Source organism: Myotis yumanensis, unplaced genomic scaffold (assembly GCF_028538775.1).
Source record: "Myotis yumanensis isolate MYYU_CA2020_CCGP unplaced genomic scaffold, mMyoYum1.0.hap1 SCAF_1, whole genome shotgun sequence".
Taxonomy (NCBI): Eukaryota; Metazoa; Chordata; class Mammalia; order Chiroptera; family Vespertilionidae; genus Myotis; species Myotis yumanensis.
Genome location: NW_027223752.1, coordinates 115,161,898 through 115,178,355, shown reverse-complemented (window position 1 = coordinate 115,178,355; position 16,458 = coordinate 115,161,898). Strand labels below are relative to the sequence as shown.

General features: G+C 49.5%; 1 protein-coding gene across 1 annotated transcript; it reads right to left on the bottom strand.

Annotated features, from left to right (window-relative positions):
* Positions 1–849: 849 nt before the first annotated feature.
* On the bottom strand, positions 850–13,598 carry CYP11A1 (cytochrome P450 family 11 subfamily A member 1). Its single transcript, XM_070430467.1, has 9 exons — positions 13,303–13,598; positions 9,334–9,489; positions 7,580–7,779; positions 6,399–6,602; positions 5,486–5,643; positions 2,541–2,707; positions 2,209–2,287; positions 1,565–1,762; positions 850–1,156 (listed from the first exon to the last, which is right to left on the bottom strand). The coding sequence occupies exons 1-9, from the start codon at positions 13,569–13,571 to the stop codon at positions 1,025–1,027; spliced, it is 1,563 nt and encodes a 520-aa protein (XP_070286568.1). The 5' UTR covers positions 13,572–13,598; the 3' UTR covers positions 850–1,024.
* Between the last annotated feature and the right edge of the window lie 2,860 nt (positions 13,599–16,458).

Sequence of the window (16,458 nt, the reverse complement as noted above, 5' to 3'; positions counted from 1 at the left end):
CACAGAACCTACAGATCCTGGCAAAAGGCTTCAAGCTAACTGGGCTGCTATCCCAAGCAGGACTAGCTCCCCTGTCTACTAGCAGGACTTAGACTTGGGTAGTCAAGGACCAGGAAGGATTGGGCACCTGGTTCAGGTCAGAAGTTATGGAACTCAGAAGGGGTGAGGGAGCCCAAAATTGGGACCAGTTCAAATAATGGACCAAAGATTCTGCTGCAGTCTCCATGCCTACTGCCCAGAGCTTAGAAAAGTGGGCATGTCCCCCTAGAGCAGGAATTTGAGGCCTGGGGAAGCCCAGAGAAGGGTCAGGTGGGGCAGAGGAAGCATACTGGCCTTCCGTCCCCAGGGTCAGTCACCTCATACCAGCCCCTCACTCACAGGCCTCAGCCCTGGTCATGCCCAAGACTCTGGCTGGACCTTGGCAGGAAGTCTTCATGACCCACCTGGAACTCCTACCCAAAATTCAGCCAAGCAGAGCACTGCACGAGCCATCAGTACTCAGCTCAATCAGTGCTCACCTCTGATAGGTGAGCCTGCCCCAGAAGCCAAGATTGGCCTACACCTCTCAGAATGCCCTGTTCTCTCAGTAGAGCTCCGTCAGGTCCTCTGTCCCTCTGCCTGCTGGCCTGGGCACAGTAGCAATAGCCCTCCATCTGCTCTCAGCCCCAGGCAGCAGGAGGCTTGATCCTGCTGGCTCCTGACCTGTAGGTAGGTGGATCCCAGCAGAAATGGCTTCAAGTGTGGCTGCCCATTTGTGCTCAGATCCAACTGTTGATCCATCAGAAAGCATCTCCACAGGAGTGATACCTTAGTGGCCAAATGGAAATGAAAACACTTCACATAGTTCAGCCCTTTATTGCCTTCATGGAGTGGGGGGAGAGGGGAAGAGGTGGGTAAAAGAGAAGTGCCTCCACTGAGTTGAGGTAGAAAGGAACAGGGGTGGGGAACCAGGAGCTGAGGATGCAGACACTTCCATGGGCCCCCGCCCCACCCTTTGGGCCTTCCTTTCACACCACTCTCTCAGTCAAGCCTTGGGTGGGTCCTGGGTGAAGGGCCGGAAGGTGAAGAAGATGGGCTGGTTGGGCATCAGGATGAGGTTGAATGTTGTGCCCACGTCATTGAGATGCTGGATTTCAACTCTGAAATTCTCCAGAATCTGAGAAAGAGGGTGATGGGCTTAGTGGACAGGTGGGGAGGGTCCATCTCCCCTGGGCCAGACTCATTCACCTGTAGGCAGTGCCTGTTGAGTGTGATTTGGGGAGCTCCAAGGGGTCCACACCAACTCCTACTTAACCTGAGAACATACCACTTGTGCTGTCCCCTTGATTTAGGCTTTCGCTTTAGTTTCTAAAAGACCTTATCCCACCCCACCCCCATCCCATCACCACCATGGGGGGACAGATGGCCAGGGGCACCAATGGGTGACAAGACTATTAGCCCAAAAGAGGAGGCAGCAGGGAATTGTGGGGGAGGGCTCTGAACAGAGATGGGAGTAGGAGGGTTGGTGCTTTCATTAAGGCAAAAGCCAGCCCAGGGTGCCCAGAGGTCCCCAGGCTAGACTCACATGGATAAGGAAGAGGGTCATCTCAAGCTCGGCGATCCGACGACCCACACACTGCCGAATACCCCAGCCAAAGCCCAGGTTCCGGAAGTGGATGAGGTCCTTGTTTTTACCCAGCCATCGGGTGGGGTCAAATTTGCCCGGATTGAGGAAGAAGGTGGGGTCTTGACCCATGGCATAGACGGCCACCTGCACCAATGTCTGGAGACAAGATGAGCAGATGCCTAAGTAGGCCTCACCTCCTCACAGCCGGGAGCATAACCCAGCTTCCCCACTCCCACTCCCCAGCCCAGCTGCCCAGCTGTCCAGAAGAGACTGCCCACTGGGTGACCTTGAACAAGACACCACTTCTCCCTGAGCTTCACCCATCAAAGGAGCATGACTGAAGCCGATAGGCCAGGGATGGCCCAAGGGATTGTCCTGCCCTTTCCTCAGCACCAGAGGGCCCCCTGACACTCAGGTGACCCATGGGGTTGCCCTCCTAACTCTGGGCTCCAGCAACATTCCAGGGATCACCCACTATGCCTATCACCTTTGCCCTTAACACTTTGCTGCTGCCAAGGACCCACCAGCCAGCTCCAGCAACACAGGCAGAAGCCCCCAACCTCCTGTCTGACTGGCAGGTCCTGCAGCCCTGCTGTACCTACCTTGGCAGGAATCATGTAATCTTGAAGAACCAAGTCGTTTGGGAGGTATCTCTGCAGAGTCACGGAGATGGGGTGGAGTCTGCAGAGGAAGGCATTCAGAAGCTAATGCCCCGAGGACAGGACAAAGCCCACACCCAGCATGCATCTCAGGCCCAGTGGCAGCACCCCTGGGGAATCAGGAGGCAAGACCAGGACTCTATTCCCTCCTCCCCATTCCCAGCTGTCTCCCCAGACTTCTCACTTCCTGCTACCAATCTCCACCAGTCCCCGGGCACCATGCTGACCCCGCCCGGGATTGGGGTGGAGGCAGGCATGGGTGGGTGTGGGCTTGCCTCAGTGTCTCTTTGATGCTAGCTTTTAGAAGCGGGACCAACTGCAGCATCCTGCTCATATCTTCCCCGGCCTGGCGCCGGGCAGCCAGAACCTCCTCCCGCAGCATCTCCTGCACTCTCAGGCTGCGTGCCATCTCGTACAAGTGCCACTGCAGTGTCATGGACGTCTGGGAGGGAGTGTCGGGGTGCAAAAGACCAGGAGGGCCTGTCACTCCTGAGGCACCTAGACCCGTGCTAAATTTTCATTTCCAAGAACATCTTCCCACCCTTGTCCCAGTATCCAGAGACCATCATCTACAAAAGCAAAATCCAATTCAAAAGGCAAATGTCCCAGAGGCTTTCTCCAGCCCAGGCAGGAATGTTTGGGGTAACACTTGTCCCTACCCTCATCCCTCGTGTCACTAGAGCCTACCAGCTCCCCAGCCAGTAGAGGGCACCCACACAACCAATGCCTTCTTCCAAAGGACTCCGGAGCCCTTCCAGGCCAAAGCCCCCTCTGTAACAGTTCTCCCTTGACTAACTGCCATTCCTTTTGAAATGCCTGTTAAACAAGCAGCTGTCTCCCCAGTAGAACTTCCACAAACTTTAGCATTTACCTATAGTAGTGACGTGGGAAAGAAGGTTCAGATCATGAAGCCAGAACCACCACCCTGGTTCCTGTGTTGCAATTAGCATATGGTCTATACTGAGATGAACCTGCTAATCTAATTATTAGTCAGAGTCATGACCGTTAGTCGGTCCCTGGAGGTATGAGTGGCCCTCATCAAGCCCCACAGGCCCACATACCTTTGTGTGGGACCCCAGGCTGGTGCAGCCCTCCCTCCTAAGTTTAGGGCATGGGTTGTTGCACATATCTTACCAAGAATCATATTTTTGTCCAAAAAGTCGGAACATTCTCCTTCCTCCCAGCAGAAGCAATCATGAAAGCATGCCATCCAGTCATTTCCCAGTTGGAAATCCTTGTCTGACTCCCCAGATCAAGCCCAGATCCCCAGATCAAATACAGGGCCCCCAACACCTGCCTGCTGCTCCCAGCCTCACCACCACCTCTCTCCAACATGCACCTAATACTCCAGCTCCACTGAGCTACACGCAGCTCCTAAGCCCAGAAATCTCCCTCCAGCTGTTTCCTCTTCCTAGAATTCCCTTCCCAGCCATGGAAGCCAGCCTGTACTCCTTTACGGCTCAAATCAAATCTGTGTATTTGTCTCACTATTTCCAAAGCCAGACAGGGTGGCTAATCAGGAAATACTTGCTTGTTAAGATAGTCAACTAAGTTAACTGCTCTGTGCCCCAGTTTCCTCATCTGAAAAGGGGGATAATAGTGATATACCTCATAATTTAGTTTGTGAGCACTAAATGAATTAATACATGTGACAAGCTTAGGCCCTACCTGCCATATACTGCATGCTCAATAAACATTGCCTAACAATAATAGCTGCTTTGGTGCAGGTACGCACTTTTTGGAGATCCCTTCTACATAACTGACTAGAACTAGATTTAAAACAGTGGTTCTCAACCTTCCTAATGCCGAGACCTTTTAATACAGTTCCTCATGTTGTGGTGACCCCCAATTTCATTGTTACAAATTGAACATAATTAAAGCATAGTGATTAATCACAAAAACAATATGTAATTATATATGTGTTTTCCGATGGTCTTAGGCGACCCCTGTGAAAGGGTCGTTCGACCCCCCAAAGGGGTCGCGACCCACAGGTTGAGAACCGCTTATTTAAAATACACTCAGCCCTGGCCAGTTTGGCTCAGTGGATAAAGCGTCAGCCTGTGGACTGAAGAGTCCCAAGTTCGATTCCAGTCAAGGGAACATGCCTAGGTTGTGGGCTCGATCCCCAGTAGGAGGCCTGCAGGAAGCAGCCCATCAATGATTCTCTCTCATCATTGATGTTTCTATTTCTCCCTCTCCCTTCCTCTCTGAAATCAATAAATATATATATATTTTTAAATAAAACAAACTCAAAGGCTCCATCTGCAGCCTGTCACAGGGACTGAAAGTCTTCCATTAGAGCACGATGTAACTAAGATACCTAGGAAATAGTTATTCACCCAGGGGACTTGACACATATTTCTTCACGAAATGTTATTTTTCCCTCCCTCCTCCTGGCAACAGCCTTCAAGACTCAAGTTGAATTTTAGCTCCTCTAAGGGGCCCTCTCCCCATCCTGCAGGGCCTCTTCTCAGCATTGTCAGTACCTGATCCAGGCCTACTCACCCAGCCTTATGACTATGGTATGGTGGTCATCCTTGTCATGGGCTGAATTGTGTTCCCCCACATTCATTTGTTGAAGTCCTAACCCCCAATACCTTACAATGTGACTGTATTTGGAGGCAAAGTGTTTAAAGAGGTAATAAAGTCAAATGAGATCACTGGGGTGGACCCTAATCTAATAGGACTGGTGTCCTTATAAGAAGAAGAGATCAGGACACTGACACACACGGAGGGGTGACTGTGTGAAGACATAAGGGAGAAGAGGGGCCTCAGAAGAAACCAACCCTGCTGACATCTTGATCTTGGACTTCTAGTTCTAGAACTGTGAGAAAACTACATGCCTGTGGTACTTTGTGTGGCAGCCCTAACAAACTAACATGTGAGGGAGAATGGAAGACAACAAAAGGACCCTAGAAGGCAAAGCCCAGGGCTAATTCCACTGGCTCCCAGCTTTTCTGAGGTCCTGCCTGCCTTTCTGAATCCAGTGAGCTGTGTCCCCCACCTGTGACTGAAGGGCTCACCACCTATGCCTAGTTACCCCTTCTCATAGGTTAAAAAAAAATGTTGGATCAGCCTCAAGGGATGACTTGACCTCAGCCTCCTAGGAGGTGATTATTTAGGAAATAGAGTCAAGAGAAGGAGATCCACCCCACATGGGCAGGGGTTTGAATGATGCAAACTGGTGGAGGAGGGACACAGGAAGGGACAGGGACCTCACCGTGTCCACACCCCCTGCCAACATCTCTGTAATGTTGGCCTTGACGTCCTCGAAGAGCAGCTTGTTATTTCCCAGGAGGCTGTAGAGGACACCCGGGTAATTATTGAAGTCTCTTTTCTGTCTCAAGTCCAAGTAGAAGTTCTGGGTGTATTTTTCAGCTGCGGATGGGCAGGAGGGGAAAAAAGAGTGAGGCTCTCTACAGGCAGGAGGGAAGGGATGGACCCTTGGTGAGAGGGATGGGCCAAGGGCTTGGAGATTCTGGAGGGCTGCACTTTCTGGCTGCATTTTACTCAGCACAGGCTATCTGCTAAGCCCTTCCTATCTGTTTCTTTGTTTAATTCTTAACCATAGTCCTATGGAGTGATATTATCACCATTTTACAGGTAAGGAAACAGAAGACCACAGAGGGTAGTGACTTGCCCAGTGTTAGATGGGTGTCAGGAACAGAGGAGGGATTTGACTCCAGGTCTCACATCATCACCATACTCCAATCAGCCTTCTCCACCTACTTTATTAATCTCTCTCACCCAAATTCCAGTCTGTCCCCAAGGGTAGCCGGGTCTAAAACTCTGGCCTTAACCCATGTTGGGGATCATAGGCTCCTTAGAAGAACATGATGGACATCTTAGATCTTCTTTCTCCATAAAAGTCTGATCATTTCCAACAGCTGGCCTTCAACTCACCAATCCCAGGGCTTATAGGACCTCCCTGATACCCACCCTGCCCACATGGCAAGTCAGTGCCCATTGACGTAACTGGGGCAAAGAAGCAGGCCTAGACTTGGGGCTTCCAGCTGTGTGTGTGTGTGTGTGTGTGTGTCCACCCGAGCCTGGGTTCCCCACCCCCTGAGGTAGACCAGGCTCTCCTGGCTCCCAGACTGAGTTGTGCAGGGTATAGCCAGAGGAATCCTCACCTTTACTGAAAATCACGTCCCATGCAGCCACATGGTCACGCCATGTCTTGGTCCTGAACAGGCGAAACAGGCCTGGAGGAAGCATGAGCATGGGGACACTGGTTTGGAACATCTGGTAAACAGCATCAATGAACCGCTGAGCCTCGGGGTCCACAATCTCCTCCAACATCCCCAAACGTTCCCCAAATATGACGTTGGTGATGGCTGCAGGGATAGGCACAAGCTGAGGAGCCCCCGCTCCCAGGAACCCCCACCAACCCGCTCCTGCCAACGCATAGGATCTCCTGACCCGACCTCAGTCTCCTTCAGTAAAGAAACAGAAACCTAAGGCTTATGGGGCTGAAATTTCAGGGCTGAGAGAAACTGCCCTTCTGACAACCACTCAGGGGAGCAAGCAGAAGACCCTGAAAAGAGGTCACTTGGGTGGGAAGCAGTCTCCAGCAGAGCTGGGGGTGGGCCCATGCTGGGATGAAAGAGTTCCACCGCCCCCCCCTTCCACCAGCACCCCAAGCAGCCTCTCAGCTTTTCTCTAGGAAGAGAGACTCCTTAGCTGTAATTGACCAAATTGGCGAAATACCTCCTGAAACAGGCCAGATGGAAGACTAGAAGACATAAAGCCCTAGTAATTGGCCATCCAGGACCCACTCTAGCTAGACTTAAGAAGTCACAACAACCCCAAGTTTTTCCCACCTGTGGGGTCAGGAATTTGAATGCGGATTTTATACCAAAGTCTGGGCATCCCAGATCTCCTGCAGTGGTCACGTGACCCCCATCATGCCACAGGGCCTTTGTATGTGCTGTTCCCTCTGGCCAGACTGCCCAACCTCCTTACCCCATCTGAATAACTGCTATACCTTCTTGAATACCCAATTCAGATTAACCACCCAGTCCTCCCTTCCCCTCCCAGACCTCAAAGGTCTATGACCCGAGAGAGAGAGATTTGCAGAATGCAGGGCTGAGCCATACTCTGTCTTTTAGGGGATAGTGACAATGGGGACCTACATTTTGAAGACCCTTTCCCCCATTGTATGAATGCTGGATAAGAGTGTTCAGCACCCCCTGGGTAACTAATGGCAGGGAATGTTTTCAGTAGCCCATCCCAAAAACCAATTCCACCGCTTCTTCAGGGTCTATGCTGGCTGGGTCTCAAGGTGGGACACTGGGTTCTCCCACCCCCTTACACTCAAAAGCAAAACGAAACAGGTCATCACTGATGTCCCCTGAGAACTTTCCAGAGCCCTGCTGCTTGATGCGCCTGTGCAGGATGCTGATGAAGTCCTGGGACACCGTGTCCAGCAGGGGGATGAAGTTTTTCATGGCATCTGGAGTCATCACCTCCTGGTTCAGGGCCAGTCGGTCTTTCTTCCAGGCTCCTGACTTCCTGTGGAAACACAGGCCCTTTGGGCCCTCATGGCCACAAACCCCAGGCTTGGCGCACACAGAGGGGGCTAACTGGGCTCTCCCAGGAGGCCAAGCCACAGCTCAGAGTCCAGCACTCATGTCCGCCAGCCTTCACTCCTCCCAACACCCTCAGCTCCCTGTTTCTGTTGGGCCTTAAGGAAGAGACAGGAAGAGAGTGAATGAAGGAAAACAAAACCTGGTCCCCCGCCCCACTGCTGCTGCTGCTGCTGCTGCTGCTGCTGCGAGCCAGGAACTGGGCATCTTGGAGCCTTTATGTCTCTTTCAGTGCCCTAGTTTTTGCCTCGTCTTTGTCTCAGCTACAGGTATGCCTTTCCCATCACTTCTCCTTCCCCCTGGCTGTTGCTCACCTCCTGCCGTTTAAGGGCCCCTGTATGTCATCCTCTCTGACCGCCGCACAGACATAATTGATCAACCTCTCCGCTGCACCCTAGCATATTCACGTTGGTAGGGACTGTCACATGCCCAGAATAGGGTTAGTGATAAGCTTTAGCTTATGGCCCATCTTGAAAATAGATCCACCCAAAGCCCTCTTTCTAGTTTGGAGGCTTTGTTTGTTTATAAGAACGGTTTATAAACTCTCCACCCAATCAGAAAACAAGGAACATCACAGTAATTGATATGTGTCCACCTGGTCCTCCCCAACTAAGAGGACCACTAACCTGACTCGCTTGCTTTTGTGTATAGTTTTACCTGATCTACATATAATTCTAAAACATGCTTTCTTGTCATGCCTTGGGGGATTTGTTTTTTTAACAAAATTTTATCTGTCTCAGTATCATCTGTACTGTGGGGGGTCACTGAGTTTGTTCATATGAGTGACATATGCCACCACTCACTAATTTATACTCCTGTTGGGCATTCAGGTGGTTTCCTGGGTTTTGTGCTTATGAATGACATTGTTGCCAACATTCTGCTACCGTCCCCTCAGGGATGTTCTTTAGAGCATATCCCAGAGAGCAGGACTGCTGCATCACAGGGTTGTGTGTATTCAATTGCAGGTCATGGCCAATCATCTTCTAAGTGCTGGCACCAGTTTTCATCCCACCAGCAATCTGGGAGAGTTCTAGTTGCTCCATATCCTCACCAACGTTTGATATGGTCACATTTTAAATCTGTGATGAGGAATTTGGTGGAAAATTGTGCCCACTACACTAAATACACTGGTTTGTCCTGTTTCTCTGCCCTCTTAGACTGTGAGGGACTCACAGTGGCAGAGCCCTGCCTTACATGTCACTGAACGCCCAGAGCCTGGCACAAAGTCTGGCACTTAGTAGGTTCTCAGTAAGATGGGACTTAATGAATGAACTAATAAATGAGAACTTTGCAAGGTCTTTAATTACTCATTCAGATCTTCAGCCTGACCGTTTCCATGGCTGGCACAGCAGTTCAGTATCACTACCATCTGCTTTATGGAGGCAGGAAGATGACAGGGATGTGCCTAGAGTTCCCAGCCAGACAGCACAGAGCAAGCATGGCCCCGGCCCCTCTCCCCAGCTTCTGTCCCCAGACTCACTTGAACAGGACCCCGATGGGTCTCTGGTAATGCTGGTGATAGGCAACCCAGGGCGGGATGCAATACCGTTCTGGGGTGGAACCCTCAAACTTAAAGAGAAGGGCCACATCTTCAGGGTCAATGATGAACACGGACTCCATGTTGCCAAGCTTCTCCCTGGAGGGAAGGAGAAGGGCTATGGCGTAAGGATTCGAGGAGAGCCTGGAAGACCCTGTGCAATCAGGCAGGAGCTTGGCTCATCTGCAACCACATCATGGCTGAGAGTGCAGAGCAGAGGGCCCTGGAAGTGGATCCCATTTCCATAGGGTTCTTCTGTCTCTCACCCCCCTCTGAGTCTCAGTTTCCTCTTTTATAAAATGGAGATGAATACTGTACCTTTCTCACAGGGCTGCTAAAGAATAAGATGAAGTCTATGACTATGACTCCTGTTAGGCATTCTCTAAGTGACAGTTTTATGCTCCTCATATTATCCAGTGGCTGCTGTCATGCCACAGCATGTCCTCCAGGACCAGTCTCGCCCCCACCCACCTTCCATGGACCATCAAGTCCTCATTTCAAGTTCATTCCATGCTTATTCTTCCTGAGTGTTCAGACCCTCATCACTCTCTCACCCGCTGCATAGCTCAGAAACACGGAACCCTCATGTCACCACTGGAGTGACCCTGTACTGGAATGACTCCATGTAGCCTACTAGATAGGTCATACATGGGCTAGTCGATCATAGGCTTGGCAGCGCACTTTGTCTCTATTAAAACACTGGCCCTGGCCAGGTAGCTCAGTTGGTTAGAGCATCATCCTAACACGCAAGGTTACAGATTTGATTCCCCATCAGGGCACATACAAGAATCAACCAATGAATGCATAAATAAGTGAACAACAAATTGATGTTTCTCTCTCTCTCTCTCTCTCTCTCTCTCTCCCCCTTCCTCTCTCTCTACAATCAATATAAATAAAATTTTTTTAAAAACACAGAACACGAACATCCCTAGCTGGTTTGGCTCAGTGAATAGAGCGTCAGCCTGCAAACCGAAGGGTCCCGGGTTAGATTCCTGCCAAGGGCACGTACCTTGGTTGCAGACTCCTCCCTGGCCTGGGCCCTGTCAGGGTGAGTGCAGGAGGCAACCAATCGATGTGTTTCTCTCACATCGATATTTCTCTCTATCTTTCCCTCTCTCTTCCACTCTCTCTAAAACCAATAGGAAAATATCCTCAGGTGAGGATTTAAAAAATAAAATAAAAATAAACACTGACCCAGGTACAGATTGTTGACATAAGAAATGTCTAAACCTGTGGGGAATTTTAGAAGATTTGAGGACAATTGCAGGGAAGCAAGATCTGAAATGCTCTATGTCCACCTGTGTTACCGCGGGATTGATTCCCTCATTGTTCTTGCCCAGCAACAGATCTGAACTTTCTCTGTTGCTGCAGGCTCTCCCTAGTTTCCCATGCCTCCTGCTTTGAGTCCAGAAACATTGCGTTATTCCTGCATTGGTTGGTTCCTGTGATTAGGCGGCTCAAACTGCATGTCTGCCCCCGCCTATGTCCCACCTGCCTTTGTGTCCCACTGAACCCCTGCCCTGCCTGCCTGCTTTTAAAGTTAACTTCTCTCAAAACCGCAGAAAATTACACTTGTCACTTACATCTGTCTTTTGTGTGTGTGGTATGTGTGCGTCTGCCTTTTGTGTGTGGGGGGGGGGGGGGGCAGCGTATCTGCCTTTTGCATAATAAAGTTAATTCAAGACATATTTAAGGCAAAATATTAGAAATACATACTAGTACAGGTACAAGCTAAGTTCTCTCTCCCTCCCTTCCCACCTCCTCTCTGCCCCTCTTCCTCCCTCCCCCACTTCCTCCCTGCAGTAATGAAAATAGTGGGAGGAGGACAGGGTCGGGAGGAGAGGGGAGAGGGAGAGAATTCAGCTTTAACCGCTGACCTATAAACCCTGGACCTGCCTTCCCAAGTCTCCCAGAAAATCCCCTCAGTGTTTTTCCAACTACCGTTTGTCCTCACACCACTAGCTCCATAGCCCCACCCTGGCTCAGCAAAGTCCTTGAACTGCTAGTATTATTATCAATTCTGCTTCTGGGAATCTAGCCCAAGGCAATGACCTCACAGGGGACAGTGATGCCTAACGGATGAGGAGGTTCATCACGGCATCTGTGTAATAGCAAAAATCCCAGGGTCCACTTTGAAGAACTGGCTAAAAAAGTGTGACTTATTCATACTATGGGCTACAATGCTGTCTTTCTAAACTATATGGAAAAGAGAAAAGAGGAGCGAAGTCTTTGATGTATTTCTGTGGGACAACACCAAACAGCGTATATAACATTTACATTTCTAATGGTACGTACATATTATCAAAATTGAGATTGTATCTGATTTCAATTTTTCATTTGTGCCTGTTTATATTTTCCAAATTGTTCTATAAATATAAACTAGAACAGCCTTTGTATTAAGAAAAAACCTATGTGGGGGGAGGTAGAAGAGGGGAAAGGGGGAATAACTGGTGATGGAAGGAGACTTGACTTGGGGTGGTGAACACACAAAACAATTGTACCCCTGAAACCTACATAATTTATTAAGCAATGTCACCCCAATAAATTCAATTTAAAAAATAACAAAAAGAAAAAATCTACCAAAGCAGTATTTTAAATTCCTCACATTTATTCAGAAGTTCACTGTGCCAGGCTTTATGTGTGAATAGCAAGGTGGCACTGCCCTGGAATCAGGCAGCGGCAGCTCCAGCACTGGCTTTGCCCTGGTGAGCTCTGTGACTTTGGCAAGACTCTCTCCCTGGGCCTCAGTTTTCCCAACAGTGAAATGGGGATTATAACGCCAATTTAAAGGACATGCTTCAAGGCTCAGGTAAAAGAGACTCAGAAAACAGAAAGGGGCTCGGTAAAGAGTTCTACTGGGGCACAGGAAGCAGGGGATAGCGAGGGATCACTCTGAAGGGAGGTTGGGGGAGAGGCACTGACGGGCCTAGGAGAGAGAGAGACAGACTCAGGAACAACTTTCTCCCAAACCTGACACTCAGCCTAGGGCCTCCCGGCCTCCAACCTGCTGTGAGAAAGGCACTGTAGACTTCAAAATGGATTGTGGGAGAGGGAGGAAGTGGCCCAGTTGAGTGGGCAGCTGGACCCCTACACACACAAGCCTGCCCTCCCACCCCCACCCAGCCAGCCAGCAACATGCCCTAGGATGCTCTTCCCCTATCACTCAAAGTAAAAGGCGTTGTCCCTCCTGATGTTCCCCCCTTCCCAACAATCACCTCCACCACCTCCCATCCTCCTCAACTATGCTCTCAGAAAAGAACCCAGGCTTGGCCTAAAGACGACCCACCTTAGAAACTGCTAAACCAGAACAAGCAAGGCCTGCCCCCAGCGGCAGCCCTCAGATACCTGCTCCCCCTCACCCTCACCCCCTGGGAGTGGCAGTGCTGAGGCCAAAAGACCAAAGTCCCTTCCTCCAGGTAGGAAGCAAGACAGATGCTTGGGGAAGGGGGGCCTAGCCAGGCCAAGTGGAAGGGACAAAATCAGCTGCTCCAGAGATGCACAGGGCTGAGGGGTGAGCCCAGCAGCCCAACAGGACAGGGATCCAGCTGGGTGACTAAAAACCCTAACCTCTCTGAGCTTTAGTCCCTCTGACAGTGGGTATGGAAAACTTACCTTCTACAGGGCCCTGGGGATAATGGATGTAGAGGGCAGTTAACCAGTTAACCGAGGCTTGTTCTCTTACCATCCCCCCACCCACCCCACAAAGTTTCAAAGGTTGAGTCTGGGAATTGAACCCACTGTCTAGGAGCCTTATCCATTCTCCTGCCACCATCACCAGGCATGGAAGAAACAAAGTCAGAAGGTAGACAGGAGCCTGCAATGGGCAAGCAATTTGGGGAGGGGGAGCACAGCAAGGCTGCCCAGGCCCCTCTCCCTGCCTGTCCCACCAGCCCCTCCCTCTACCAGGCTTACCTGTAGATGGGGCCATACTTCTGGAAATTCTGGACTTGGTGATAGTGTAAATTCTGTGAGCCCTTCTCCCTCCAGAAATGGTATAGGTTTAGCCAGCCATTGTCACCAGGGGAGGGGATCTCACTGAAAGGGCGAGGCATGCGAGTGGAGATTCGGGCTCCCTCTCCAGTGGGCATCCTGGGATTCCCTGGTCCCTCCTGTGGGGCACTCAGAAGGGGCTGGCAGCCTTTGACCAGGACTGAGCGCAGAGGAAGCCCCCTGACCAGCATGCTGTCCCCAAACTGCCACTGCTCCTACTCCTACTGCAGCAAGGCCTGACAAGAGACTCTGGCCCTGGGGCCCAGCTTATATCCGCCAGCTCAAGGTTAAGGAAGAAGCTGACAAAGCAGTGGACTGCCTTCCTCCTCCTCTGGTTGGCTCCCGCCAGCACACAGCCCCTCCCAGAGTGGGGTACCAAGGCTTAGTCTGGAATTTCTGCAGCCAAAGAGGCTCCCTGAAGCACAAGAAGACCCTCTGTCTCTATCCTCAGTGCCAGCCACAGCAGGCCCTGGAAATGGTACAGGTTTGTGCTTTTCCTCTGCTGGGGCCTCCTGCTGACCCCTGCAGTGGGACCCAGCTACTGGAAGACATCCATCAGGACCTGCCAACAGCTGGGGCATGGGAACAATAATAGGGGCCTGAGAGGAGGTTGGAGGCACCTTGCAGCATACATCTTATTGTGACCCCTGTTATATATATATATAATTATAAACTGTTTTTGTATAGTTCCTTGATTTTGCTTTATTTAAATTATTTTTCTACTAGAGGCCTGATGCACAAAATTTGTGCAAGAGCAGGCCTTCACAGCCCCAGCGCCTGCCGACTGCCTTGATCCCTCAGCCACAGCAGCTGCAGCCCTGGCTTCGCAGAAGGTCGTCTGGAAGGTTGTCCAGACAGTTGATCTGCTGTTCAGTCATTCAGTCAATTTACATATTACACTTTTGTTATTATAGCTAGTTCCCTGATTTTTAAAGTTCTACTTTCTCTGCTTGCAAAAAGAAAAAAATACTGTTTTCTGAAAACGTTATAATTGACAGGTATTGCTATTATTATTTTTAAAGGTATTAACTACTAACTATAAAAGTAAATTAAATTAGTCTTATTTGTTCATTGCAGAACACTGAGGAAAAAGACAAATTACAATCTCCTGAGTCTTGAATGCTGGGTGAAAGAAGCCAGACACAAAAGAGTAAATACTGGTTGTGAATGAAAAAAGGGGGCTCTATGGAAGCAACCTCACAGGGTGATCTGACCTTAAGTTCTTAACTGGGCAGGTCATGGTGGCTAATCTCACCCAAAGCCTATAACTTCTTTAAAAAGTTCCAGCTTTGCCTTAAACAAGCACTGTTCTTTGTTTCTGTGCATCTAGGTGAGCACACCTTTGAAATGCCTCTATTAAGAGAAATAATCCAATTCCACCTTGCTTTCTCCCACCTCCATGTAATCTTCCTTACATTCCCTCCTTAATTCCAAATGCATAAAAGAAGCTGTAAACTGTCATTCTGAGAAGCATTTTTCTCAGTCTGTGGAGATCTTGCTTCCAGGTATATCCTCTGTTTGGCTCAAATAAATATTTATAAAATTCTCTATAGGTTTGGATGTTTCCATGTTGACATGTTGGATTCCATTATGACAAAGTTCAAGAATCAGCAAATGAATTTATGGTGTTAGAAGTGGTTCTCTCGTGAGGGGTTGCCTGGGAGAGGACATGAGAGAACTTTCTGGGTGCTAGAAATGTTTTCTCTTGGTCTGTATGTTTGCATATGTAAAAATTCACCTGAATATAAACGTGATATTTGCATTTTATGAAATACAAGTTACTGCAGTAAAAATGCAAGAAAGAAAAATCATCTTTTTCTAACAAATACTTTTCAAACTCACTACCCAGAACCCCTTGCAACTGGAAATCAGGCAGATAACTTGGGCTCCCCCAATCAGATACCCTCTAGTGCAGCCGTGGGCAAACTACGGCCCGCGGGCCGGATCCGGCCCGTTTGAAATGAATAAAACTAAAAATAAAAAGACCGTACCCTTTTATGTAATGATGTTTACTTTGAATTTATATTAGTTCACACAAACACTCCATCCATGCTTTTGTTCCGGCCCTCCGGTCCAGTTTAAGAACCCATTGTGGCCCTCAAGTCAAAAAGTTTGCCCACCCCTGCTCTAGTGACATTTTGGTTGAGATGAGGAAGCAGGCCCCATGTGAAACCCTGCCTGGAACATGTGGTGGCAAGAGACCTCTAGCCTGGGCCGGCTGCAGCATGTCAGGCCTGTGGGAGACAGTAAGTGGCCACCAAAGCAGCCCTGGCTGTAATTTGGGCAATATTCCTGACACATGATTTTTTAAAACATATTTTTATTGATTTCAGAGAGGAACTGTGCTGGGGGAGGAAATGAAACATGAGAAACTTACTGAATGTGTTGGGGGGAGGGACTGCGGCCTGGAAAAAGTTACCGATTGTGTCAAGGGCAGGGACCATGGGAGAGAAAAATTGCTAATTATCTCGCTGAAAAAGCAATGTGTTATGATTGAACCCAGCCAGGTATGACCCTGCTCATAAATTTTATGTAAACTTTTTACCCTGACAGTACCAGGAACGGCTGATGAACCACTTTGTAGTTGGTTTTTTCTTTTTTTTTTCTAACACTGTGTAGTTGGCAATAAAAGATCTTGCTGCACACTTGGTCGGGGCCACATGCTCCGAATCTCCCAGAGGGGGAGATAGGTGCTGTGGTCAGCTGGCCAGCTTAATAAAAGGCGTTTAAATTTAAATTCTGAGTCGGTGGTCTATCTCGTTGAGCCAACCCATAACAGAACGGAGAGGGAGAGAGGGATACAAACATCAATGATGAGAATCATTGATCGGCTGCCTCCTGCACATCCCATACTGGCGATCGAGTCCGAAACCGGGGCATATGTCCTGACCTGGAATCGAACCGTGATCTCCTGGTTCATAGGCTGACACTCAACCAGTGAGCCACGCCGGCTGGGCTGATTTTTTTTTTTTTTTTTTTTTAGAGAGAGAGAGAAAGGGAAAGACGAGAGAGAGAGAGAGAGAGAGAGAGAGAGAGAGAGAGAGAAACTGATTGTTTGCCTCTTGTGTGTGCCCCAAC

Coding starts and splice junctions, on each gene's coding strand:
- CYP11A1 (XM_070430467.1), bottom strand. CDS start 13,571: ATGCTGGTCAGGGGGCTTCCTCTGCGCTCAGTCCTGGTCAAAGGCTGC. Junction 9,490..13,302: donor AAGTATGGCCCCATCTACAG/GTAAGCCTGGTA, acceptor CCTTCCCTCCAG/GGAGAAGCTTGGCAACATGG. Junction 5,644..6,398: donor GGACGTGATTTTCAGTAAAG/GTGAGGATTCCT, acceptor GCCCATCCGCAG/CTGAAAAATACACCCAGAAC.